The sequence below is a fragment of the Microcaecilia unicolor genome, chromosome 12 (assembly GCF_901765095.1).
Source record: "Microcaecilia unicolor chromosome 12, aMicUni1.1, whole genome shotgun sequence".
Classification (NCBI taxonomy): Eukaryota; Metazoa; Chordata; class Amphibia; order Gymnophiona; family Siphonopidae; genus Microcaecilia; species Microcaecilia unicolor.
In genome coordinates, this window is record NC_044042.1 from 81,100,692 (window position 1) to 81,126,047 (window position 25,356).

The 25,356-nt window shown below is 46.9% G+C and overlaps 1 protein-coding gene across 1 annotated transcript in view; it reads left to right on the forward strand.

Moving 5' to 3' along the window:
• The first annotated feature begins 6,278 nt into the window (after nt 1-6,278).
• The window catches only part of CCDC43 (coiled-coil domain containing 43), a 76,787-nt gene continuing 57,709 nt past the window's right edge, over nt 6,279-25,356 (forward strand). The window contains exon 1 of the mRNA XM_030220925.1: nt 6,279-6,518. Coding sequence (XP_030076785.1) covers nt 6,282-6,518 — 237 coding nt within the window. The 5' untranslated portion in view covers nt 6,279-6,281. The remainder of the gene's footprint in view (nt 6,519-25,356) is intronic.

The following is a 25,356-nucleotide window of genomic DNA, read 5'->3' on the forward strand; positions in this document are numbered from 1 at the left end:
TTTAGGTGAAACGCTGAAAACCACCTTAGGGCAAGAAGGAAGGCACGGTCCTGAACCGTGACCCCCGGACTCTGAAAACTGCAGAAAAGGGTCTCTACGGATAGCGCCTGGAGCTCTGACACCCGTCTCGCCGAAGTAATGGCCACTAACAAGACGGCCTTCAGTGTCAAATCTTTCTCTGAAGCACGCCGAAGCGGTTCAAAGGGAGCACCCTGAAGGGCCTTCAGCACTAGCCCCAGGTTCCAAGCTGGACCAAGATGCACGCACGGGAGGACGGAAGCCGAAGCACCCCTCTAAGAACCATGCCACATCTGGATGAGCAGCTAAAGACACGCCTTCAACCCTTGCCATGGCAGGGAGGCCAACGCTGCCACTTGCACCCGCAGGGAATTATAGCCAAGCTTTTTGTACACCATCCTGCAAAAAGTCCAGAATCGGCGAAAACAGGAGCACACCAGACTTCAAACTGGTGCCAAATCCTGGCATAAGCCACAGAAGTGGAACACTTGCGGGCTTTGCAGGAGAGTGGTAATTACTTTATTGGAATAGCCTCTGCCTCTCAACTGCGCCCTCTCAATCGCCAGGCCATAAGACCAACATCGGCCGGCGTCCTCCATGGTCACCGGACCCTGTGACAACAGGTTGGGAACCAGAGGTAACTGAAGGGGATCCTCTACAAGCATCTGTCGGAGGTCCGCATACCAAGGCCTCCTGGGCCAATCCGGGGTGACGAGAACCACTTCTCCTGGATGCAGCCAAATCTGCAGGAGCACTCGCCCTATCAAGGGCCCCGGAGGGAACACATACAGTAGGCCCGGAGACCAAGGTTGAGCCAAGGCATCCAACCCCGCCGCGCGAGGATCTCTCTGTCTGCTGAAGAAGCACGGGACTTTGGCATTGGTGCTTGTCGCCATTAGATCCATCACGGGCTTGCCCCACTTGGCACATATCTGCAGAAACACTTCGTCTGCAAGTTCCCACTCCACTGGATCGATCTGATGCCTGCTTAGATAATCGGCTTGCACGTTGCTCTGACCTGCAATGTGAGCTGCCGACAGAAACTGTAGATGCAGCTCGGCCCAGTGGCAAATTTGTTCGGCCTGCGCGGCTAGAGCTCTGCACTGAGTGCCGCCTTTGTCGATTTATGTAGGCCACTGCTGTCGTGTTGTCCGACATCATTCTGATAGCCAATCATTCCAGGGGTCACTTGAAAGGCCAGAAGCGCCTGAAACACCGCTTTCAAACTCTAGGCGGTTGATGGACCACTCCGACTTCCTCAGGTGTCCATAGACCCTGGGCATGCTTCCCCTTGCAATGTGCGCCCCAGCCTTTCAGACTGGCATCTGTCACCACCTCGGGGGGAGCGCCAGCGGCATTCCTCGCCGCAGCATGCTGTCTGAGAAGCCACCACTCCATGCTGAGTCGGGCCGCAGGGAGCCAAGAGAGTCTGCATTGGTAATCCTGAGATACTGGAGACCATCTTTGGAGTAGAGCATACTGTAGAGGTCTCAGGTGCGCTCCTGCTCAGGGCACCAGTTCCATGGTGGCCGTCATCGATCCAAGCAGCTGGACAATGTCCCAAGCTCGCGGGTGGGGCATCCTCAGGAGCAGACGGACCTGATTCTGAAGCTTGCACCGCCTTTGCTCGGGTAGGTACAACATACCCCGAGGCTGTGTCGAACCTGGCCCCAAATATTCCTAGAGAACTGCGAGGGGGTCAGGTGACTTTTGGCCAAATTGACAACCCAGCCCAGAGATTGAAGTACTGAGAGCACTCTGGCTGTTACATGCTGACTCTCTGCAGCAGAGTTTGCTCGAATGAGCCAGTCGGTCCCAGATACGGGTGAAAACCCAAATACCCTCTTCGCCTTAGAAAGGCAGCTACTACCTACCAATAACCTTCGAAAAGGTGCGAGGAGCTGTGGCGAGGCCAAAAGGCAAGGCCTGGAACTGGAAATGCTTTCCCATCACCGCAAACCTCAGAAAACTTCCTGTGCGGGGGCCAAATTGGAATGTGCAAGTAAGCTTCTTTCAGGTCCAGAAACGTTGAGAAACTCTCCTGGCTGTACCGCCGCAAGGACGGAGCGCAGGGTTCTATGTGAAAATGCTGCACTCTCAGGGACTTGTTTAATTCTTTAAGTCCAGACATAGGGCGAAAAGACCCTCCTTTCACGGCACCAACAAAGTAGCATGGAGTAGCGGGCCGCAGCCGTGTTCGGTGGGATGGTACCGGGGACACGGCCCCTATCTGAATCAGACCTTGTAAGTCTCCTCTACCGCCGCCCGTTTGGTGGGCAGAACCGCATCGGGACTCCACAAACATGTCTCTTACAGGGGCGTCGAATTCTATTCTGTAACCGTCTCTGATCAGGTCCAAGACCCACTGATCTGAGGAAATGTTGGCCCACTCCTCGGCAAAGAGGGGAAAGACGTCCTCCGATGACAGGACTCGAGGAGAGGGCCGGTGCACCATCATTGAGAGGGTCCGCCCCTGACTCCAGGCCTTGAGCCAGTGGCTGTGGAACGTTTGTCCGAGCGAAAGGAGTTCCTCTGCTGAAAACGGGCACGAGAAGTGAACCCAGCAGAACGCCCCGGGCGGTACCTTCGAGCTTCACGGAAGCGAGGGTCTGTAAGAGGAGTGGACCGCCGCACCCTTAGAGGAAGGCCGAGGCCTATCTTCGGGCAGCGCTGGGGTTTAGCCTCACCCAGGCCCTTCACAATTTTCCTCCAACTCCTCACTAAACAGGAGAAGGCCTGAAAGGGCAACTTCACCAACCTTTGCTTAGAGGCCCTGTCCGCCGCCCAATGCCCGTAGCCAAAGAAGACGGCGAGCCGCCACTGCTACTGCCATGTGTTTAGCCGAAGCTCTGACAATATCATAAAGGGCGTCAGCAAGCAAGGACAAGGCCGACTCCATCCGCGAAGCCACATCTGAAAAGGGCTCCTCTCCATCACCGGGCTGTTCCACTGCCTGTTGCAACCAAGCCAGGCAGGCTCTAGCAGCATAACAACTGCATGCAGACGCCCGAATAGCGAGACCTGCAATTTCAATGACCGTTTAAGTGCTGATTCCAGTCTATGGTCTTGAATATCCTTCAGGGCAACACCTCCTTCAACAGGGAGGGTAGTTCTCTTTGTCACAGCTGTGACTAGGGCATCTACTTTAGGCATAGCAAGCGAGCCATATGCTCCTCACTCAGAGGGTATAATTGCCCCATAGCCATGGAAACTTTCAAAGGTCCCTCGGGGTCAGCCCATTGAGCCGAAATAAGCTCTTGGATGGAGTCATGCAAAGGAAAGGCTCGAGCAGGCTTTTTGGTACTAGCCATCCTAGGATTCACAGAGGAGGCTGTGCCACTGGCAGGGTCCTCAATAGAGAGAGCTTGCAGGGCATCAGAAATAAGAGCTGGCAGCTCATCACGGTGAAAATCCTCACCGCGGAGGGATTGTCCAGATCCTGAGTCACTTCTGCACCAGACTCTGGCTCCTCAGACCATGAAGGCCTGCCAGAGTCCTCCGAATCCTCGCAGCCCTGACCGCGGGGGGGGGGGGGGGGGAAATGGAGGTGCAGCACTCTCTAAAGGGGAATGAGCCCTTCTGCGCTTCATATTCTGCCAATTATCAGGGAATAACGCCTCAGAGGGCATACCCAGGCTAGAATCCACTGGGGGGGCATTAGGCCCATTGCCGGGCTTTGTGGGCGAGCTCTTTTAAGCATGTATGCTTTATGCATAATAAGACAAATCAGGGGAGAAAAGCTCACCCTGGGCCCCGGATCTCTGCCGGGGCTAGTAGCTCCCATATCAGCCTCACTCTGAGGCCTCCCCCCAGGCTCAGGGACTCTCCGTCTCAGCGGAGGTCCGCGCCATGTGGTAAATTCAAAATGGCGCCCGCTGCCAGCTCTGAGTGCGAAGAATCGTCACTCGCCATGCTCGGGCCGGCTCTAACGTCTGTACAGCACAATTTACAGAGCCCCGCTGCTGATCTGCGCTTGCCACACTTGGAACAGCGCTTTACTGTCTCCGCAGCCATCGCCGAAAATGGCGGTAAAAATTCAAAATGGCGGTTCGCGCCAAAATCGCCCCGATTGGCGGGCCCACCCCGGAGGAGTCAGAAAACACCTTACCTCACTGGACCGAGTATCACAGCTCCGGTCCCACAGAAAAAGGCAAAGAAAAACCTCTGTTCCTTTTTTTTTTTTTTTAACGCTGTGAGGAAAAGCAGAGGTAAATAGAACTCCGGAGGCTCAGGTGAGTGGGAAAGGCAGGGAAAGGGCGAACCTATGTGCCTGCATCCACTGTTGGTGGGGAAGGACAGGGAAAGCTAAGCAATATGTCCACATCCACGGAGGTAGGGTAAGGCAGGGAAAGGGCGAACCTATGTGCCTTTAAAGTGAAGCTGCTATAGCCTCCAACACCCCTGCTAACAACTGGCAAAAGCACAGAGCAACCTCCAGGCAGATTTTAGATGGAGCTCAAAGAATCTGCAGCCACTCTGCTAGGGGAGATAGAGAATACTGAAGAGAGGCAGTGGAGCAAGCTGGTATGAGGCACTGAAAAAAGTGTGCTCTCTATCTCCCTCTGCTGTTGATGGAACACAACCCATCTGTAATGGCTGCATCTGCTTGATGACAAGGAATGGTCTATTTGGCAATTAAAATTCAGTGCGAAGAAATGCAAAAGTGATGCACTTAGGGAGTAGAAATCCACGGAAGACGTATGTGTTAGGAGGTGAGAGTCTGATATGTACAGACGGGGAGAAGGATCCTGGGGTGATAGTAGCTGAGGATCTGAAGGCGACGAAACACTGTGACAAGGCGGTGGCCATAGCCAGAATGTTTCTAGGCTGTATAGACAGGTGTGACCAGCAGAAGGAGGTGTTGATGCCCCTGTACAAGTCGTTGGTGAGGCCCACTTGGAGTATTGTGTTCAGTTTTGGAGGCCGTATGTTGCTAAGGATGTAAAAAGAATAAAAGTGGTGCAAAGAAAAGCTACAAAAATGGTATGGGATTTGCGTTACAAACGTATGAGAGACTTGCTGACCTGAACATGTATACCCTGGAGGGGAAAGAAGAAACAGGGGTGATATCATACAGACATTCAAATATTTGAAAGGTATTAATCCGCAAATGAACCCGTTCTGGAGACGGAACTAGACGGACATGAATTAGGTTGAAGGGGGCAGACTCAAAAAAAATGTCAGGAAGTATTTTTTCATGTAGAGAGTGGTAGATATTGGAATGCCCTCCCGCGGGAGTGTGGTGGAGATGAAAACGATAACGGAATTAAAAAATGCGTGGGATAAACATAAAGGAATCCTGTTCGGAAGGAATGGATCCTCAGAAGCTTAGCAGAGAGTGGGTGGGAGCACCGGTGGTTGGGAGGCAGGGCTAGTACTGGGCAGACTTCTACGGTTTGTGCCCTGAAAATGGTAGATACAAATCAATGTCAGGTATACATATAAAGTAGTGCATATGAGTTTATCTTGTTGGGCAGACTGGATGGATCGTACAGGTCTTTTTCTGCCGCCACCTATTATGTTACTATGTAAGATAAAGAAAATGTTCAATTTCATTGAACGCCTCACTCTAAAGAATATTATTTGTAAATTACTATTACTTAATTCCATCTTATCAATAGGGGGTAGAGCTCTAGTTGATTTTTTTTTTAATTACTATCTCTGAAGTTCATTGTTAATCACTGGAAAGATAATAATCATTTATCAGTATTGATGTGGTGGAAGTGGGTATTGCTGAATAAAAAATATGAAAGTATTACACTTTATAATTTTTGTTATAAATCGTTCCACTTTTTGTAAATTGAAAACATTGGATTCTTAGCTATCCAACATACAATAATTTAGTATTTCTATATTGTCTTTACTTTTAATAATTACAGTTCGACTAATAGTTTATGATTGAATTAATCGTTTTTTTTCTATACTATTGTTTGATATAAGAAAATCTTTAATAAAGATATATGGTAAATAAAAAAACAAACAAACCTCTTTCTACCTACTGTCTCCCAGTCTGGAGACTTGACTTCCATGCCCTTGGGAAGTGATTCATGCTCTCTTCCCTGGTTCTCAGACCTCAATTCCACCCTGCCCTGTTGTAAAATCAGCCTACTACTACCCTTTTTTCGCTGGAACTGGAAGGAAGAAGCCGCTGAGCCCCGATTCCTTCCTGCGGGAACCTCAGTCGAACGTAATTTCCGCCCCGCTTTGAAACCGTTAAAGCACAGAGACCTTACTTCCGCCCTGCTGAAGTTTCCCTGATCATCATGCATTCTCCGATAGTGCACGAGGGGACCTCATTCTCTGGTAGGAGGACCTTCTGTTCCAAGATGGCGGCGCCCTGTGAAAAGCCGGCAGCCTTCGCAAGTTGGCTGGATGGGCGGTTGGAGGCGCTGGGTGTTGACCGGGATGTGTATAATACTTACATCCAGGGAGTGCTGCGGGAGGAAGAGAGCGAGGACGAGAAGCTGGACGCGCTGCAGAGCACCTTGGCCGCCTTCCTGGTGAGGGACCCGGAGAAGTTGAGCAGTTCTCTGCCAGGCCTGTTGCACTTTGGTACCTGTAGTTAAGGAAAGGAACAAGAACAATAATTTCAACAATGCACTAAAACAGTCCACGATCTCTTTCTCTCTCTGCATTTGCTTATTCGGTATTATGGGTATCTACTTCATTTTTTTTCAGTTCAGGATTATAGGGGTTATCTCTGCAGGTGCAGTGGGTGTTTTGAGTACCTCCCAGTAATAAGCAATTCCTTTATATGCGTCCAGGTAGAGCTAACGTGTTCAGTTTACCGTTCTCAATAATTTTGGCTTTATGGTCAGATTGATCCACTTTCTAACTCCCCATTGCCAGTGCAAATATAAGGGTGATGGGTTTCCCTAGGGGAATCATTCAGCCCCACCCCCTCAATTAGCCTTCAGAACCCTAGCTTGCAGTCCCCCCACCCCCCTCCAATTTTGATTAACTCAACAATCATGATCTTCACAGAAACCTCCCATAAAAACCCAGTTTAAGGTATATGCTGATGGTTCTTTGGGTGTGGCTGGGACCTATTGGTTTGCTTGCATTTCCTGCCCCCCCCCCCCCCCCCCCAAGAAGCTGCTGACTGTCTAGTCATGCCTAATGATTGGACAGTCCCCTTTGATTTCCCTAAGAACAGCAGTTCTACAAATCCATTTAGACAGCGGGAGAAAAACCAGGAATAGATTACAGTAGCAAGTCTTGAAAAACATGAAGACAATTTGCTGTCATTTGGGCAGATCTGGGTTACATAGAAACAGAGAAAAATGAAGACAGATAAAGACCATATGGCCTATCCATCTGTGCCATCTACTCTCCCTTTCACTCCCTTAGAGATCCTATGTACTTGTCCCAAGCCTTTTTGAATTCAGCTACAGTTTCATCTTTAGCACTTCCACCGGAAAGCTGTTCCACAAATTTACCACCCTTTCCATGAAGAAGTATTTCCTCAAGTTACTTCTGAGTCTATCCCCTTTCACCTTCATCCTATGCCCCTTATTCCAGAGCTACCTTTCATTGAGACTACCACTTAGATGTTTACAAGTCTCTTTCATATGTCCCCTCTCCCATCTTAATTCCAAAGTATACATATTGAGATCTTTGTCCCCATATGCTTTATGATGAAGACCACTTTCCATTTTAGCTATTCTCTGGACCAACTCCATCCTGTTTATATATTTTTGAAGGTGCAGTTTCCAGAATTGTACACAATGTTCTAAATTAGGTCTCACCAGTGTCTTATAGAGGGGCATCATTCTCTCCTTTTTCCAATTGGCCATTCATCTCCCTATGGCACCCAAACAACTTGCTTTTGTTGTCACCTTTTCTACCTTTTGGCTATATACGATCACACCTAAGTCCGTTCATGCACAAAAGTTCTTATTCCCCTAAACTCTATCATTCCTTCGAGTTTTTGCAACCCAAATGCACGATCCTGCATTTTTTAAGTTGAGTTTATTGGTATTTGCTATACCACCTTTGCTAACTTAGCAGATCAAAACGGTTTACATAAGATTAAAACCAGAAAAAAATGGAAAAGAACTACAGTATTCGAATAGGACAGAGTAAAAACATCATTCAATACAAGAGAAGTTAGAATTAGAAACATGACCAACAGCATGGGGAAAAGGGGCAGAGGAGGGAAAGAAACAAGGTAGTCCTGAAATGTGGAAGATCCAAAAGATACCCATTAAGAGAGTCTAAAAGCTAATTTGAAAAGCCAAGTTTTTAGAATTGCTTTAAATTTAACATTAATGTTATCTGCCAAATTCCAGACCATTCTTCAAGCTTTGCTGGGTCCTTCCTCAGGTTATCCACACCATTGGGGGGGGGGGGGGTACCCTATTGCAGATTTTGGTATCATCCACAAAGAGGCAAACCTTACCAGACAGCCCTTCAGTAATATCACATAAAATGTTAAAAAGAACCGGGCCCAAGACTAGGGTTACCATATGGCTCCAGAAAAAGGAGGACAGATTGAGCCAGCCGGGTTTTACTTCCATTGCTTTCCATTGAAAGCAATGGAAGTAAAACCCGGCTGGCTCAATTACTTCCATTGAAAGCACTGGAAGTAAAACCTGGCTGGCTCAATCCGTCCTCCTTTTTCTGGAGCCATATGGTAACCCTACCAGGAACCAAACTACCAGCACACCAATGGTAACATCCTCAGAGTTAGCTTCATTTATCACTACCCTCTGTTGCCCTCCATAAGTACATAAGTACATAAGTAGTGCCATACTGGGAAAGACCAAAGGTCCATCTAGCCCAGCATCCTGTCACCGACAGTGGCCAATCCAGGTCAAGGGCACCTGGCACGCTCCCCAAACGTAAAAACATTCCAGACAAGTTATACCTAAAAATGCGGAATTTTTCCAAGTCCATTTAATAGCGGTCTATGGACTGTGCCTTTAGGAATCTATCTAACCCCTTTTTAAAACTCCGTCAAGCTAACCGCCCGTACCACGTTCTCCGGCAACGAATTCCAGAGTCTAATTACACGTTGGGTGAAGAAAAATTTTCTCCGATTCGTTTTAAATTTACCACACTGTAGCTTCAACTCATGCCCTCTAGTCCTAGTATTTTTGGATAGCGTGAACAGTCGCTTCACATCCACCCGATCCATTCCACTCATTATTTTATACACTTCTATCATATCTCCCCTCAGCCGTCTCTTCCTCCAAGCTGAAAGCCCTAGCCTTCTCAGCCTCTCTTCATAGGAAAGTCGTCCCATCCCCACTATCATTTTCGTCGCCCTTCGCTGTACCTTTTCCAATTCTACTATATCTTTTTTGAGATACGGAGACCAGTACTGAACACAATACTCCAGGTGCGGTTCGCACCATGGAGCGATACAACGGCATTATAACATCCGTACACCTGGACTCCATACCCTTCCTAATAACACCCAACATTCTATTCGCTTTCCTAGCCGCAGCAGCACACTGAGCAGAAGGTTTCAGCGTATCATCGACGACGACACCCAGATCCCTTTCTTGATCCGTAACTCCTAACGCGGAACCTTGCAAGACGTAGCTATAATTCGGGTTCCTCTTACCCACATGCATCACTTTGCACTTGTCAACATTGAACTTCATCTGCCACTTGCACGCCCATTCTCCCAGTCTCGCAAGGTCCTCCTTTAATCGTTCACATTCCTCCTGCGACTTGACTCAGCCAGTTCCTAACCTAGTCCACTTTAGGGCCTACACTGAGGGCGCTGAGTTTATTTTATTAGTTGTTTATGTCAAGACTTTGGTAAAATCTAACACACCACATCTAGCACGCTCCCTTGATCCAACTCCTAGTCGCCCAAAGAAATTAATCAGATTTGTCTGACAAGACCTGCCTCTAGTGGAACATGTTACCTTGAGTCCTATTAATCTATGGGATTCCAAAAACTTTACTATTCTCTGTTTAAGCATTTCCATTATTTACTTACCATAGAAGTCAGACATACTGGCCTGTAGTTCTTAGCCTCTTTCTCTTTCCTTACTTTGGCTTTTGTGGAAAGGGACCACATCTGCCCTTCTTCCAGTCCTCCGGGAATATTCCCTGACTCTAGCGAAGGTCAGCCAGCAGAGCCACCAGAACTTCCCTAACTTCCTTCAGTACCCTCAGATGTGTGCCATCCGGCCCCATCACTTGGTCCACCGTTAGTTTAGCTAGCTCTTCACAAACACAGTCCTTTGAAAACTGTTCAAGGACTACCACACCTCACTTCCTATTTGTATTTGTCTTCTGTGGTTGATCCTCCCGTCCTGCAGCTGTGAACACAGAACTGAAATATTTGTTAAGCAATTCCGCCTTATCTTTATCAGTTTTCTACATATTCCTCTCCTTCACGTTTGAGTCTCATAACGCCACTTTGTACTGCCTCCTATCACTAGCATATCTAAAAAAAAATGTCTTGTCCCCCCCCCCCCCCCATGTTACCCATATTGCCATTTTTTTCTTCCTTTGCATCTTTGCTTTCCTGACTACTTTACCAGCTTCTCTTAGCTTTTCCAGATATTGTCACCTGTCTTCCTCCTTCTGTGATCTCTTGTAGTTTATGAAGGCTAACCTTTTCCTTACTTTTCAAGCTATTACTTTTGAGAACCAAGTGGTCTTCTTTTCATCTTATTTTTTTTTTTCATTTTTCTAACATAAAGGATTGCTGCCCTTAAAATAGCGCCTTTCAGATTTGGCTACTGCTTTCCTACTTCTTCCAGATGTTCCCATTCAGACAACAATTCCTTGAGGTAATCCCCCATCTGAGTAAAAGTCTAGAACTTTCACCTTTGAATTGAACCCTCTACAACCTAATTAATATTAAGCCACACCATCTGATGATCACTGGATGCATAGATGATTATCCACTATAACATCAGAAACACTCTCCCCAGTTCATAAGCACTATGAACCCCATCCTGCATGGGTTCCATTAGAACTGCTGGAGTAGTTTTTCCCTGTAGCAAATCCAGGATCTCCCTACTTCTAGAAGACCCCACAGTAAGAGTACCCCAATCAAAATCTGGCAGATTAGAATCTCCTATTTATTATTCATTGCATTTAACCCCTATTAGATTAGTAGTACTTCCCTTTCACAGCTATTTTGAATATCTCACTTAGAGACCAAAGCTTTATCTATGATTTCCTGTTACTGCTCTTCCTGCCTGCCCCTCGTTCTCAAAGACTTTAATACTCGCCTAGATTCCTTATCACAGCCTGTTCATTTTATTCTTCCTCTCTGATCTAGAATTGGCACAGCACATATCCGTACCCACACACTCTGCAGGTCATACTCTTGATCTTGTAATTATTCACCAGAACTCGCCTATGGGTTTTTCTTTCCTGCGTGCAGACTGATTTTCTTGGTCTGATCACTCTGTCCTACTCTTTTTTTCGATTTCTAGTAGACTACTGTTACAATTGTCCAGTAATACTGGACCTGTACAAGACTATCTCCATCGTAATAAATCCTTCTCTGCTTCCCTCATATATGAACTGTATCCTTCAAATTTTCAGCAATTGATTTTGGAGGACCATGCTGACTCATGGAACTCCACATTGCAAGATACTTGGACTATGTAGTTTCTCGTACTTGTTTTAAGCAACAATCTTCTAAGCATCAGCCTTGGTTTCTCCAGGGTCTGCATTTGTGCCAGCCACCAACATTTAGGGGTGGAGCATCACAGGCATAGACACAGATCAGCTGAAGCACTTAGATGTAGCAGACTTAACTCAGCAATATTATTCTATTAACTTAGGGCCACAAAGACGCAGTTTTGTACGCTGCAGATTTGACTAGGTTGCTAACTCAACCAAGCAACTATTCTGTACTTTTAATAAAACTTGTTACTCCTCCACATGAGTCCTGTACAAGATTAACATCTGGCTAATTACTTTCTGTGTAAGATAGAAACATTCCAAACCACATTTCCACCCCTAAATTAAGCTTCTGTTGCCTTTCCACCATTGCAGGTGCAACTCTCAGATTGGTCTCTCCTTCAATATTCCTTCAGTTACTCCTCTCTCAAAGATCCTGATGCAAGAAAGCACCACATTCTGCTATCTAGATCCTTTCCTTCAAATTGGATAAAACAGCCATCCCTGAACTGATATCTTGTCTACATTCCATTGTAACCACAAATCTAAGGATTGGTTTTATAAGAGCTGTTGGGTACCTGATCAGATCTTGATCCTTTTTTTTCTTTTTGTTATATTGTACCCCGTGCTTTCCCACGTATGGCAGGCTCAATGCGGCTTACATGGGCAATGGAGGGTTAAGTGACTTGCCCAGAGTTACAAGGAGCTGCCTGTCCCTGAAGTGGGAATCGAACTCAGTTCCTCAGTTCCCCAGGACCAGAGTCCCCACCCTAACCACTAGGCCACTCCTCCCTCCTCCTTTCCAGGCCAAGTATTAGACCAGTTCAAACTTATCTAGACAGTGGTCTTCCTTGCAACTCCAATCACATGTTGAATTGAATGATGCATTACACCCACATCAGTCAGGCTTTAAAGCGGGATTCAGTACTGAGACAGTTATCACAGCGCTTTTCAGTGAACTTCATAGCCATCTGGAAATGGGTCAAATTGCCCTTGTCTCCTTAGATCTCTCAGCCGCATTTGACCTTATTGATCATGGTCTCATTACAATGTCTTGCTTCTTTAGGCATCTTGGGAACCGTTCTGTCTGGGTTCACTTCTTTTCTTGAACATTCATTCTGGGTGACTCAGCCCTCATCAATATCTTCGCTCAGTTTGCCTTGTGGGGTCCCTCATGGCTCTATTCTGTTCCCTTTTCAATCTTTTTGTAAGCCCTTTAGCTCTACTGATTCAGACTTGCGGGATTCGTTCTTATTCGTACACTATCTAAAAATGATTGATTTCCAACCTCTTCAGGATTGCCTACGCAAAGTAGTGACATGGCTACATGACCATCACTTAATGGTCATGTAGCCATGTCACTACTTTGATGAAAACGGTAACGGAATTCAAACATGCGTTGGGATAAACATAAAGGAATCCTATGCAGAAGGAAGGGATCCTCAGGAGCTTAGCCTCAGAATGGGTTGGCAGAGCTGGGTGGTTGGGAGGTGGGGCTAGTGCTGGGCAGACTTATACGGTCTGTGCCAGAGCCGTTGGTGTGAGGCAGGGATAGTGCTGGGGCAGACTTATAACGGTCCTGTGCCAGAGCTGGTGGGTGGGAGGCGGGACTGGTAGTTGGGAGGCGAGGATATGCTGGGCAGACTTATACGTCTGGTGCCAGAGCTGGTGGTGGGAGGCGGGGATAGGGCTGGCCAGACTTATACGGTCTGTGCCCTGAAGAGGACAGTACAAATAAAAAAGTAGCACATATGAATTTATCTTCTTGGGCAGACTGGATGGACCGTGCAGGTCTTTTTCTGCCGTCATCTACTATGTTACTATGTTCTTCGGAGGACAACTCCAGAAGTAGAGGGAACCAAATCTGATGCGGCCAAAAGGGTGCAATCAGAATCATGGTTCCGCGATCTTGCTTTAGTTTCAGCAAAGTCTTCCCCACCAGAGGTATGCATACAGAAGGCCCTTCCCCCAATGGAGAAGAAAGGCATCTGACGCTAGCCTGTTGTGGGCCTGAAGCCTGGAACAGAAGTGAAGGACCTTGTGATTGATCTGAGTGGCAAAAAGATCCACCGAGTTGAGCGACCACTCGTGAGGTTGCATTATCCTGCTCAATCTGTCGGCCAGACTGTTGTTTACGCCTGCCAGATACATAGCCTGGAGAATCATGCCATGACGGTGAGCCCAAAGCCACATCTGAACTGCTTCCCGACACGGAGCGAGATCCGGTGCCCCCCTGCTTGTTGATGTAGTACATGGCAACCTGGTTGTCTGTCTGAATTTGAATAATTTGGTTGGACAGCCAATCTCTGAAAGCCTTTAGAGCGTTCCAGATCGCTCGCAACTCCAGGAGATTGATCTGAAGACCTGATTCCTGGAGGGACCAAATTCCCTGCGTGTGGAGCCCATCTACATGAGCACCCCACCCCAGGAGAGATGCATCCGTGGTCAGCACTTTTTGAGGCTGAGAAATTTGGAAGGGACATCCCAAGGTCAAATTGGACCGAATTATCCACAACTGAAGGGAATTGTGAAAGTCGGTGGACAGTTGGATTACATCCTCTAGATTCCCTGTGGCCTGATCCCACTGGGAAGCTAGGGTCCATTGAGCAGATCTCGTGAAGGCGTGCCATGGGAGTCACATGAACAGTGGAGGCCATGTGGCCCAGAAGTCTCAACATCTGCTGAGCTGTGATCTGCTGAGACGCTCTGGCCCAGGAAACCAGGGACAGAAGATTGTCCGCCCTCGCCTCGGGAAGGTAGGCCCAAGCCGTCCGATAATCCAGCAGAGCTCCTATGAATTCTAGTTGTTGAACCGGAAGGAGATGGGACTTTGGGTAATTTATAACAAACCCGAGTATCTCCAGGAGTGTGAGAGTCATCTGCATGGACTGCAGATCTCCTGCCTCTGAGGTGTTCTTCACCAGCCAATCGTTGAGGTAAGGGAACACGTGCACTCCCAGTCTGCGACACTGCAACTACTGCCAGGCATTTTGTAAAGACCTGGGCGCAGACGCAAGACCAAAGGGTAGTACACAATACTGAAAATGCTGTGTTCCCAGACGAAATCGAAGATACTTCCTGTGAGCGGGAAGTATCGGGATGTGTGTATAAGCATCCTTTAAGTCCAGAGAGCATAGCCAATCATTTTCCTGAATCATGGGAAGAAGGGTGCCCAGGGAAACCATCCTGAACTTTTCTCGGACCAGATATTTGTTCAGGGCACTCATGTCTAGGATGGGACGCATCCCCTCTGTTTTCTTTTCACAAGGAAGTACCTGGAATAGAATCCCAGCCCTTCTTGCCCTGGTGGTACTGGCTCGACAGCATTGGCGCTGAGAAGGGCGGAGAGTTCCTCTGCAAGTACCTGTCTGTGCTGAGAGCTGAAGGTCTGAGCTCCTGGTGGACAATTTGGAGGTCTGGAGATCAAATTGAAGGAGTACCCTAACCGGACTATTTGAAGAACCCACTGGTCGGAGGTTATGAGAGGCCACCTTTGGTGAAAAAACTTTAACCCCGACCGGTAGACTGTCTGGCACAGGTACATTGATATCAGCTATGCTCAGCTGGAGCCAGTCAAAAGCCCACCCCTTGCTTTTGCTGGGGAGCTGCAGGGGCCTGTCTGGGCGCACGCTGTTGACGTGAATAAGCGCGCTGGGGCTGAGCCTGAGAAGGCTGTCAGGAAGGTGGATTGTACCTATGCTTATTGTAAGCATAGAGAGCACTCCTCCTTTCCCTGAAAAAACATCTACCTGTTGAGGTAGATGCTGAAGGCGCCCGGTGGGAGAGTTTGTTGAGGGCGGTTTCCCGCTGGTGGAGCTGCTCTACCACCTGCTCAACCTTGTCACCAAAAATATTATCCCCCTGGCAAGGAACATCTGCAAGCTGCTGCTGGGTCCGATTGTCCAGGTCAGAGGCACGCAGCCATGAGAGTCTGCGCATCACTATACCTTGAGCAGCAGACCAGGATGCAACATCAAAAGTGTCATAAACACCCCTGGACAGGAATTTACAACACGCCTTCAGCTGCCTGACCACCTCCTGAAAAGGCCTGGCGTGCTCCAAGTCCGCCAGTTGCTTAACATTGTTCCACGTGTGAATGCTCGTGTAGAGCTGGTAAGACTGTATTTTGGACACGAGCATAGAGGACTGGTAGGCCTTCCTCCCAAAAGAGTCCAAAGTCCGAAATCCCTAGTACTTCTGGCTCTCTTGAGAGCGGAATCCACAACCGCAGAGTCGTGAGGTAACTGTCCTCATCAACTCAGGTTCTCCATGGATCCGATACTGGGACTCCACTTTCTTGGGAATGGTGGGATTAGATAATAGTTTCATCCAATTCCTGAGCAATGTCTCCTTAAGGACATTATGCAGAGGGGCAGTGGATGACTCCTTAGGTGGTGAAGGATAGTCCAGGGCCTCGAGCATCTCAGTCCTGGGCTCGTCCTCAGTTACCACTGGGAAGGGAATACCCACAGACATTTCCCGGACAAATGACGAGAAGGAGAGACTCTCCGGCAGATAAAGCTTCCTCTCAGGTGAAGGAGCGGGATCAGAGGGAAGACCACAAGACTCCTCAGAAGAGAAATATCTGGGTCTTCTCCTTCATCCCAGGAGGCATCCTCCTCGGTATCGGACAATAGTTCTCGAACTGCAGTCCGAAACCGGGCCTGTCTCGACACCGAGGAACCATGTCCTCGATGGCGATGCAGAGAAGTTTACTCCCATGCCGGCGGCGATGAAGCTTCCTCCAACGATGTCGACGGGGAGTCGACCTGGGTGGCAGCCGAGGCCGATTTCGCAAGCGGTACTGGTGTTGGGGACCTCACCACGGGCACGGAGCCAGCAGCCGCTTCCAACGACGGCACCGAGGGCGCAAGCACCCCCCAGTGCCGAAGTAGGCGGACGGAGCAGCCCTTCTAGAAGGCCTGGAAGAATGGCTCGGATGCTCTCCTCCAGAGTCGCTGTCGAGGAAGGCTGTGGGGCCGTTACAGGAGTAGATGTCAGAATCTGTGGAGTCCTGGGAGGCGGTACCAGGCTGTACGAAGAACAATGTACCGACACCTCTTGTATGGAGAGTGAGCGCTCCTCCCGGCGTTGACGCTTTCCGGGTGCTGAATCCTTCGACGCCCCAAAGCTCCCGGTACCATGCCTTGAAGGAGACCAGTGCCGATGGTTCTTCGCCTTCGCTCAAAGCATGTCACCGGTACTCCTCGGTACCGATGAGGAGGACGTGGAATCCACACTCCTCCTCGGAGTCAGGTCCGACATCGGTCGGTCCCGGTGGGCCTGCCCAGCAGGAGCCTTCTAGACAGGTGGAGACCCACTCGACGGCTCACTGGTCCCAGCTAAAGGTGAAGTTCGGACAGCCACCTGCGCTCCCGATGTCGATGCCATCCCTGGTGCCGATATTGACGCTGCTGACCTCGGTACTGCTGTCGATGTCGAGGAATCAGTCGGAGCTCCAAAAAGACGGTCCCGAAGAGCTCTTCTCGATGCCTGTGTCCACTTCTTTAAACTCAGACACAACTTACAAGCGTCTGGGCGATGGTCGGGCCCAAGGGACTGGACGCACCAGGAGTGCGGGTCAGTGCTTGAGATAGACCGCTGGCACCGAGCACACTTCTTGAAGCCGCTGGGAGGCTTCGAGGACATCAGCGGAAAAATCACAGTGGCGAAGTCAAACGGCTCGATCGTGCCAACGAAGGGCACAAAAAAGGAGAACCGCGGACAGGTGGCCAAAGAAGGCCGCAAAGGAAACTTACCAGGGCAAAAGACTAGAAAAAAGTGGATTTTTTTTTTTTTTTTTTTTACTGGAAAAGAAAAACAAGAAAGGCGACCTAAAACAAAACAGAAAGCGATAAACGCCAACGAAAGATGCCTAAGTTTAGTTTTTCCTGGGACCTAAGGGAGAGAGACCGAAAACAGCCACTCTCCACCGCGGAAAAGAAAAAACTGAGGCGGGAATGGATGCATGCGGCCAGGAAGACGGCCGCGCATGCACAGTGCGTCCGTTCCATGCTCTACCGGCTGTCGCAAAGGTTGAAGATTTTGCTGGAAAATCTCCGTTCCTGGGGCCGCCGTGGACGCCAACCCACATGTGAGAACAAGCAGCCTGCTTGTCCTCGGAGAAAATAACATATCACAGACAAAATGCTATAATGCCACTCACCCTCCCTTTTTCTACCCTGTCTTTCCCAGTATAACTATATCCCAGTCATGGTTCTTTGTGAGCCATGTCTCAGTGACTGCCACTAATTCCAAATCAGCCTCTTCCATCACAGCCTCTATATCTAAAATGTTATTTCCCATACTATGGGCGTTAGTATACACTGCTCTTCAGACATTGTTCCTTTTTCCCATTTATGTAGAAGTATTTAATGCATCATTTACCTGAGGACTCTGATCACCCAGTCCCAACAATTCTAGTTTAAAGTAGGTTAGCCAGTCTGCTGCTGAAAACAATTCTAGTTTATTAGGTTAGCCAGTCTGCTGCTGAAAAGACACTTCTTCCCTTCTTTGGTAGATGAACACCATTTTTGCTCATCAGCCCTTGGAAAATCATCCCACAGTCTAGAAAGCCAAAACACTCTAGATGACACCATCCTTGCAGCCACATATTCATCTTCAGGATGCAAGCTTCTCTGCCTTGGCCTTTACCTTCAACAAGGAGGATTGATGAGAACACTACTTGTGCACCTGTCTGCTTCACCTTTTCTCCCAGAGTTATGAAGTCACTTTTGATATGTTTTGGAGGGGTACCTAGCAGTATCATTTGTGCCAACATAGATGGGCAGCATCAGATAATATTCATTAGGCCAGCAATCATATCAAACAGAAAACAAATTCCCTGTAATCTCAAACTTGCTATGGCCTCTCAGAGTCTTTGCTTGACATTTTCAGGCTAGTAAATTGTGGAATTCTATACCTAAACAAGTTTATGTGGTTTCTAGTTATTTACAATTCTGCAAGGAATTGTAAACTTCTCTTTTTGATCCAACTTTCCAGTTTATGTTTTGTATTTATGTAACCCGCTTAGATTCTTTGTTGATATTAGCGGGATATAATTACATAGAATAGAATTTTTCCTGAAGCACAAACATGATTAGACAAGGGAAAACCAAGCTTACCAGATAGCATAATATCATAAGGGAGAAGGCTTGCTACTTTATCTCTGGACAATCAAAAAAGCTGATCCAGTCCTGGTTTTATTTCAGTGCAGTTTGCTGGGTAACATAGTAAATAACTTCAGATAGTCATGTATGTCAATCCAATCTTCCCAATAAAGTGGCCAGTCGTATCTGTCACACCAGCCAAGTTAGACCCCTCTGAGCCATGATTAAAGTGTGAAAGTTGTTTATGGTTTGCCTTGCTTCCATCATCTTTCATCTATCAAGGCTGAACAAGGTGGCCAAGTTGTAACTGCTGCAACAGCCAGGTTACACCCCTTTAGGTCCTGATCAAAATGTGAAGGTCATTTAAGGTTTCCTTTTATTTCATCTTCTTTCTATATATTGATCCACTGGGTTAATCCCATGTGTTTTTAGATTCCTTCACTGTTTTTGTATCCATCATTTCCTTCAGGAGGGCGTTACAGGCATCCATCTCTCTCTCTCTCTGTGAAAAAGTATTTCCTGATGTTACTCCTAATTCTACCACTCTGCAACTTCAATTCATGTTTTTTAGTTCTACATTTTTTCTTCTCTGAGTAAGATTTATATATTAATACTTTTCAAGTATTTAAATGTCTGTATTATATCATCCATCCTTCTTTCCTAGGATATACATATTCAGACTTTCTAGTATCTTCTCATAGGTCCTTTGGTGCAAACCCCATATCACTTGTCACTTTCTTTTGAACTGCTTCATTTTTTTTAATGTTTAGTGAGATATGGCCTCCAAAACTGAACACAATAACCCAAGTAGGGCCTCAGCAATGACTTGTAAAGGGGCATCATCTCATCTGGTTATGCCTTTCTCTGTACAGCATAATTCTGCTGTTTGCGCAGATTCTAAAGCACACTAGTTGCCTGGGAGTGACAAGTATAACAGTGAGTGAGCAAGAGAGCCTGGGTGAATGGTGAGGAAGGAAGATTAAAGAGGGAAGGCCTAGATGGAGGCTGGGGGGAAGGAGAGAGAGAAAAAGTCTAGGTGGAGATGGATGGGAGAGAGAGATTGAAAGTGTGGGTGGAGGCTGGCTGAGATGGATGGGGGAGAGAGATTGAAAGTGTGGGTGGAGGCTGGCTGAGATGGATGGGGTGAGACAAAGTGGGTGGAGGCTGGGGGAGAGAGACAAAGTGTGGGTGGAGGCTGGGAGAGACGGATGGGGGAGAGAGAGAGACAAAGTGTGGGTGGAGGCTGGGGGAGAGAGAGTGACAAAGTGTGGGTGGAGGCGGGGAGAGACGGATGGGGGAGAGAGAGTGTGGGTGGAGGCTGGGGGAGACGGATTGGGGGGAGTACCCAGGCCATGATGAGACGGAGTCAAAGAGGGAATTTACTTTGTATCACCTATCAAGGATGTGCTGTCACACAGACGACAGTATGCTTTGGGGAGACTTCTGGCGTCTGCCATTGATTTACAGAAGCATTGGGACTGATGAAATTTCTTTGCCCACAGACACGTAGTAAGAAAAGAGCTTTATTAAACCAGTTTCTAAAAGAGCTGCTGTTGATCTGGGAGGGCATTTCCACCCTCTTCCACCTCCACAAATTTCACTGGGGTCAGTATTGGAGGGGTGGGGAAGGAGAAGTGAGAGAGATCTCAATTGCTGGCTTCTTCAAAATTTGTTCAGGCCTCCCTTAAACTTTTCAGTTTCTAAGAATATTTCTTCACTAGATATGAGAAACATTCTATAATACCTGCTTATAATGTGCTTGGCGGTTCCATGGTGTGTCAGTCACATGCATATTCCATCCTCGACATGCTCTGCTGAGCCTGTGGTAGTAAATACCCACAGTTCTTCCAGCAGTAGCAAAGTGTTCTGAGCTGCAACTATGATGGTAAATGGGACAACATATACTGAGGGTGCATCTGACAGTGAATGACCCTGTTTGAGGCAGGGCCACAATATGGCTGTTAGCCATGGCCTTGGAGAAAGCAGAGCCACTGTGGAATTTGCCTGGATGTCAGCTTAGTACTAAAGAGTTTTAGAATGGGCTTCCAGTTGCTTATAATCTGCAGCTGTTTAACACCACAAATGTTTACTCAATGTGGAGATATGTATTCACTTAAAACCACGCATCTTGAGGAGATCGATGATGTCATATTCAAGTTGGCAGCCTGAACATAGAGCTCTGGCAGGAGAGACAATGATATAACTCTAACCCAGCATGAATTTACCTCTGCCCAATAGCACTGAGGGTGTGATGCTGTTTCAGAAATGACACTGCAGCAACTTTGTCTGTTAAAAAAAAAGGAATTGTACTGTGACCCCCTGAATGGGTGGTAGATGGGATTTGATTGCATTTTCTTTTTGTACTCATAGGTGGTCACTGCTACCTGTGCCTGAAAATCATGTTTTTGGCTTTGAGATGTTGGCCTTGTTCTTATCCCTTTTTTTTTTTTTTTTTTGGGGGGGGGGGGGGGGGGTGTTGCCCAATTCTGATATTTTTTTGTTTTTCTGTATTGGGGTAGAGGAAGGAGGGTGGGGTGGGTGAGGTTTGGTATGGTATGGGGCTTAATAACCCATTTTTGTTTTTGCCATGCGACCAGATAAAATACTAGGAATGTTGGCGGTCTGGGCTCCCCTATTAAGCGTAAAAAGGTTCATATTGCATTAAAACACATGGGGGCTGGTATCTCCTTATTGCAGGAGACCCATTTAAATGACTCTGAACATAAAAAGCTAGTGAGAGAGTAGGTTGGTAAATGTTTTTATTCTTCCTGCTCAGTAAATCGGAGAGCTGGTGTAGCCATCCTTATTCATAAAGCAGATAGTGTTTGAGGAGCAACTGATGTTAAAGGACCAGAGCGAGAGGTAGTAAATAGTACAAAGCAGTTGCTTTGGGGAACCTTTGATTTTAGTCACCTTGTATGTGCCAAATGACCCTAACAAGGCCTTCTTCACTGTTCGACTTGGTCTACTTGGTCAGCTAACTGGTTTGCCTGGAAACAACATCGTAATGAGTGGAGATTTTAATAGTATAACGGACCTCTCCTTAGATAGGGTGACAGGTGAGACGAGAGGTTTTGGGAAGGCATTGTTTTCCAATAAGGTTTGGGTTTATTGGATGTCTGGAGGTTACTGCACCCAGTGAAACGGGGATATACCCACCTCTCGTGTTCATGAGACACAAACCCGCATAGATTATGTATTATTACCAGCCCACCTGTTTTCCAAAGTTCTATCAGCTGACATTGGTTCCTTAGCTGTTTTTGATCACACGCCTGTGGGTTCATTGGAACTTTTCATGCTGGGACCAAGCGCCATTGTGTCGGTATCCTAGATGGTTGGGCGAGGATGTTGAATTTCCTGCTGTATTGCAATTTAAATGGGAAATGTATTCTTTCTATAATGGTCAACATGCTGGTAATTCACTGTTTGTTTATTCTGGGAGACGGGGAAAGCAGTCATACGTGGTGAAATCATATCATATGCACATCTTAAAAATAGACACATGAGGTGTTAGCTCTCATGAGGTCTGTGCATTGGGCGTGTAAGCAGTTGGCAAAACATTTTACTCCTTCCAACAGAACGTTTTCTGGCGATCCAACGGTTATTAAATGAGCTACTACATAAACGGGCACACAGAGTTTGTTGTATGGCAAGCATAGATAGTTTTATTATGGTAATAAAGTGGGTACATGTTTGGTGTGCTTAGTGCACTCTCTTCAGGGCTCTAAATATATTCTGTTGCTTAGGTTGCTTGATGCCTGTAGGGTGAAAACAAATGTAGCTATTAATAAGTCATTCAGTACCTACTATTCCGAGTTTTTTATAGGAGTCTTCTGAGTGACCAGAATTTGTTATAGACATTTCTTCATGAAGTGGAGCTGCCTCAGTTGACTGAGGCTGAATTAGCCAAATTAAATGCTCTTTTCAGTGAGGAGGAGATTATGAAAGCAATTGGGCAACTAATAATAAAAACTCCATGCCCAGATGGTCTGTCCTTAGAGTTTTACAAGTCATTAGGCCATCATGGTGTCCCTACTTTAGCGGCTGTTATGAGCCAGCTTTGGCAAAAGCCCAGTTTTCTCCTCAGTTGACTATGGCCCTAATAACAGCTATTACCTGGTAAGAATCCTGAGCAAGTTGAGTCCTATAGACCCTTATTAATTAACACAGATTTGAAAATACAGTGTACTCCATTTAAGTGCACATCGGATAAACGCGTGCTCTGTTTAACTGCATGCCGTACTAAGGTCCCGTTTTTGGCATCATCAATTTCTATAGGGATAAACTTCGGTTTAGCGCACCACTGATAAGTGCAAGATTTGCTTATATGCATGGTTCAAGATCGCTCCTCTGTAGGAAAGACTCCGCATAAGCGTGCGCATGGAATATGGAAGCCGATTGGCGCGTGACAACCAATGAGATTTCAAATTTACTGCCTCTTTAACTGCCACAGGTAGAATAAACGAAAGAATGTTGTTAGAGCGTACACCGGGGTCGTTGTCGCAGCGGAACAGTAAAACTTTAACACTGGCTGAACGAATAGAAGTTCTTAAAAAATTAGAAAACAAAGTCAAGCATCTATTGCTAAAGAATATGGTGTCAATCCCAGTCAAATTTCACGTGTCTTGAAGCAGAAAGACCAGCTTACATAAGAACATAAGCACCGCCATACTGGGAAAAGACCAAGGGTCCATTAAGCCCAGCATTCTGTCTCCGACAGTGGACAATCCAGGCCTCAAGAACCAGGCAAAACCCCAAAAACAAAACAAAAATTTAAATTAATAATGTTCAATGGACTTTTCCTTCAGGAATCTGTCCAAACCCCCTTTAAACTAAGCAATGCCAACTGCTGTCACTACGTTTTCCGGCAACGAGTTCCAGAGTCTAACTACATGCTGAGTAAAGAAAAACTTTCTCCTATTTGTTTTAAATCTACCACATTCTAGCATCATCTTATGTCCCCTGGTTCTATTATTGTTAGAAAGTGTAAACAAATGCTTCACATCTGTCTGCTCCATTCCACTCATTATTTTGTAGACTTCTATCATATCACCCCTCAGCTGCCTCTTCTCCAAGCTGAAGAGCCCTAACTGTCTTAGCCTTTCCTCATAGGGAAGTCCTCCCATGCCTTTTACCATTTTCGTCGCCCTTCTCTGCACCTTCTCCAATTCCTTTATATCTTTTTTGAGGTGCGGTGACCAGAACTGAACACAGTACTCGAGGTGCGGTCTCACCATGGAGCGATACAACGGCATTATAACATCCGCGTGTTTGTTTTCCATCCCTTTCCTAATAATACTCAACAATCTGTGCGCCTTCTTAGCCACTGCAGCACACTGATTAGAAGTTTTCAATGTCTTATCCACGATGACTCCCAGATCCCTTTCTAGGTCTGTAACTCCTAACGCGGAACCTTGCATGAAATAGCTGTAATTCGGGTTCCTCTTTCCCACATGCATCACTTTGCACTTGTCAACACAACTTCATCTGCCATTTGGACGCTCAATCTCCTAGTCTCGCGAGGTCCTCCTGTAATCTTTCACACTCCTCCTGCGACTTGACGACCCTGAATAACTTTGTGTCATCTGCGAATTTAATTACTTCACTAGTTACTCCCATCTCTAGGTCATTTATAAATATATTAAAAAAACAGCGGTCCCAGCACAGACCCCTGAGGGACCCCACTAATTACCCTTCTCCATTAAGAATACTGACCATTCAACCCTACTCTCTGCTTCCTATCTTTCAACCAGCTTCTGGAAGACTGGCAAAACAATACAAATCCACAACGGAAACGAAAACGGGCGGGAAAAGCTGAGGAGGTAGAAGATGCTCCTCGAGTCAGGAGCAGACAGTTTCCTGTCAGTGGTCCACTGCTTATGGAGAAAGCTAACCAGCTAGCTGAAAATCTTGAACTAACTGAATTCAAAGCCACTGTTGGATGGTTGGAAAGATGGAAGGAGAGGAACGGCATAAAATTCAAGAAACAGCATGGTGAGAAACAAGACGCTGATGACTTTGGTGCTGAAAATTGGGTTGTTTCAATTCTTTGTACCATCTTGAACGAGTTTGCACCTCGTGACATTTTCAATGCTGACGAAAACGGTCTCTACTGGCGAGTGATTCCTGATGGAACACTTACATGTTAGAGGTAAAACGTCAAAGGACCGACTGATGATCCTTCTTTGCTGCAATATGGATGGGAGTGAGAAGTTGGAACCACTCATTACTGGAAAGAGCAAACAGCCCCGTTGCTTCAAGAAAGTTAAGTGACTTCCTGTGTCATACGAGGCTAACGCAAATTCATGGATGACTGGGGAAATTTGGAAGCAGTGGCTAAAGAACTTAGACACTAGAATGCGGGCACAAAAGCATCAGATTTTGCTGCTTTGTGATAATTGTGCGGCACACAGGGATGATGTCAGACTGTCTAACGTCAAGGTGGTCTTCCTGCCACCAAACACTACCTCTCTGATCCAACGTATGGATCAGGGCATAATAGCCAATTTCAAACAACGTTATTGGGCTCTTGTGCTACTGTCTTGCTCCGCCAAAGGATGAGCAGCTTCGCTGGTGTGAGCCCTTGGATCTAGCCGGAGACGGCGGAGTGAACCCCTCCTTCTCC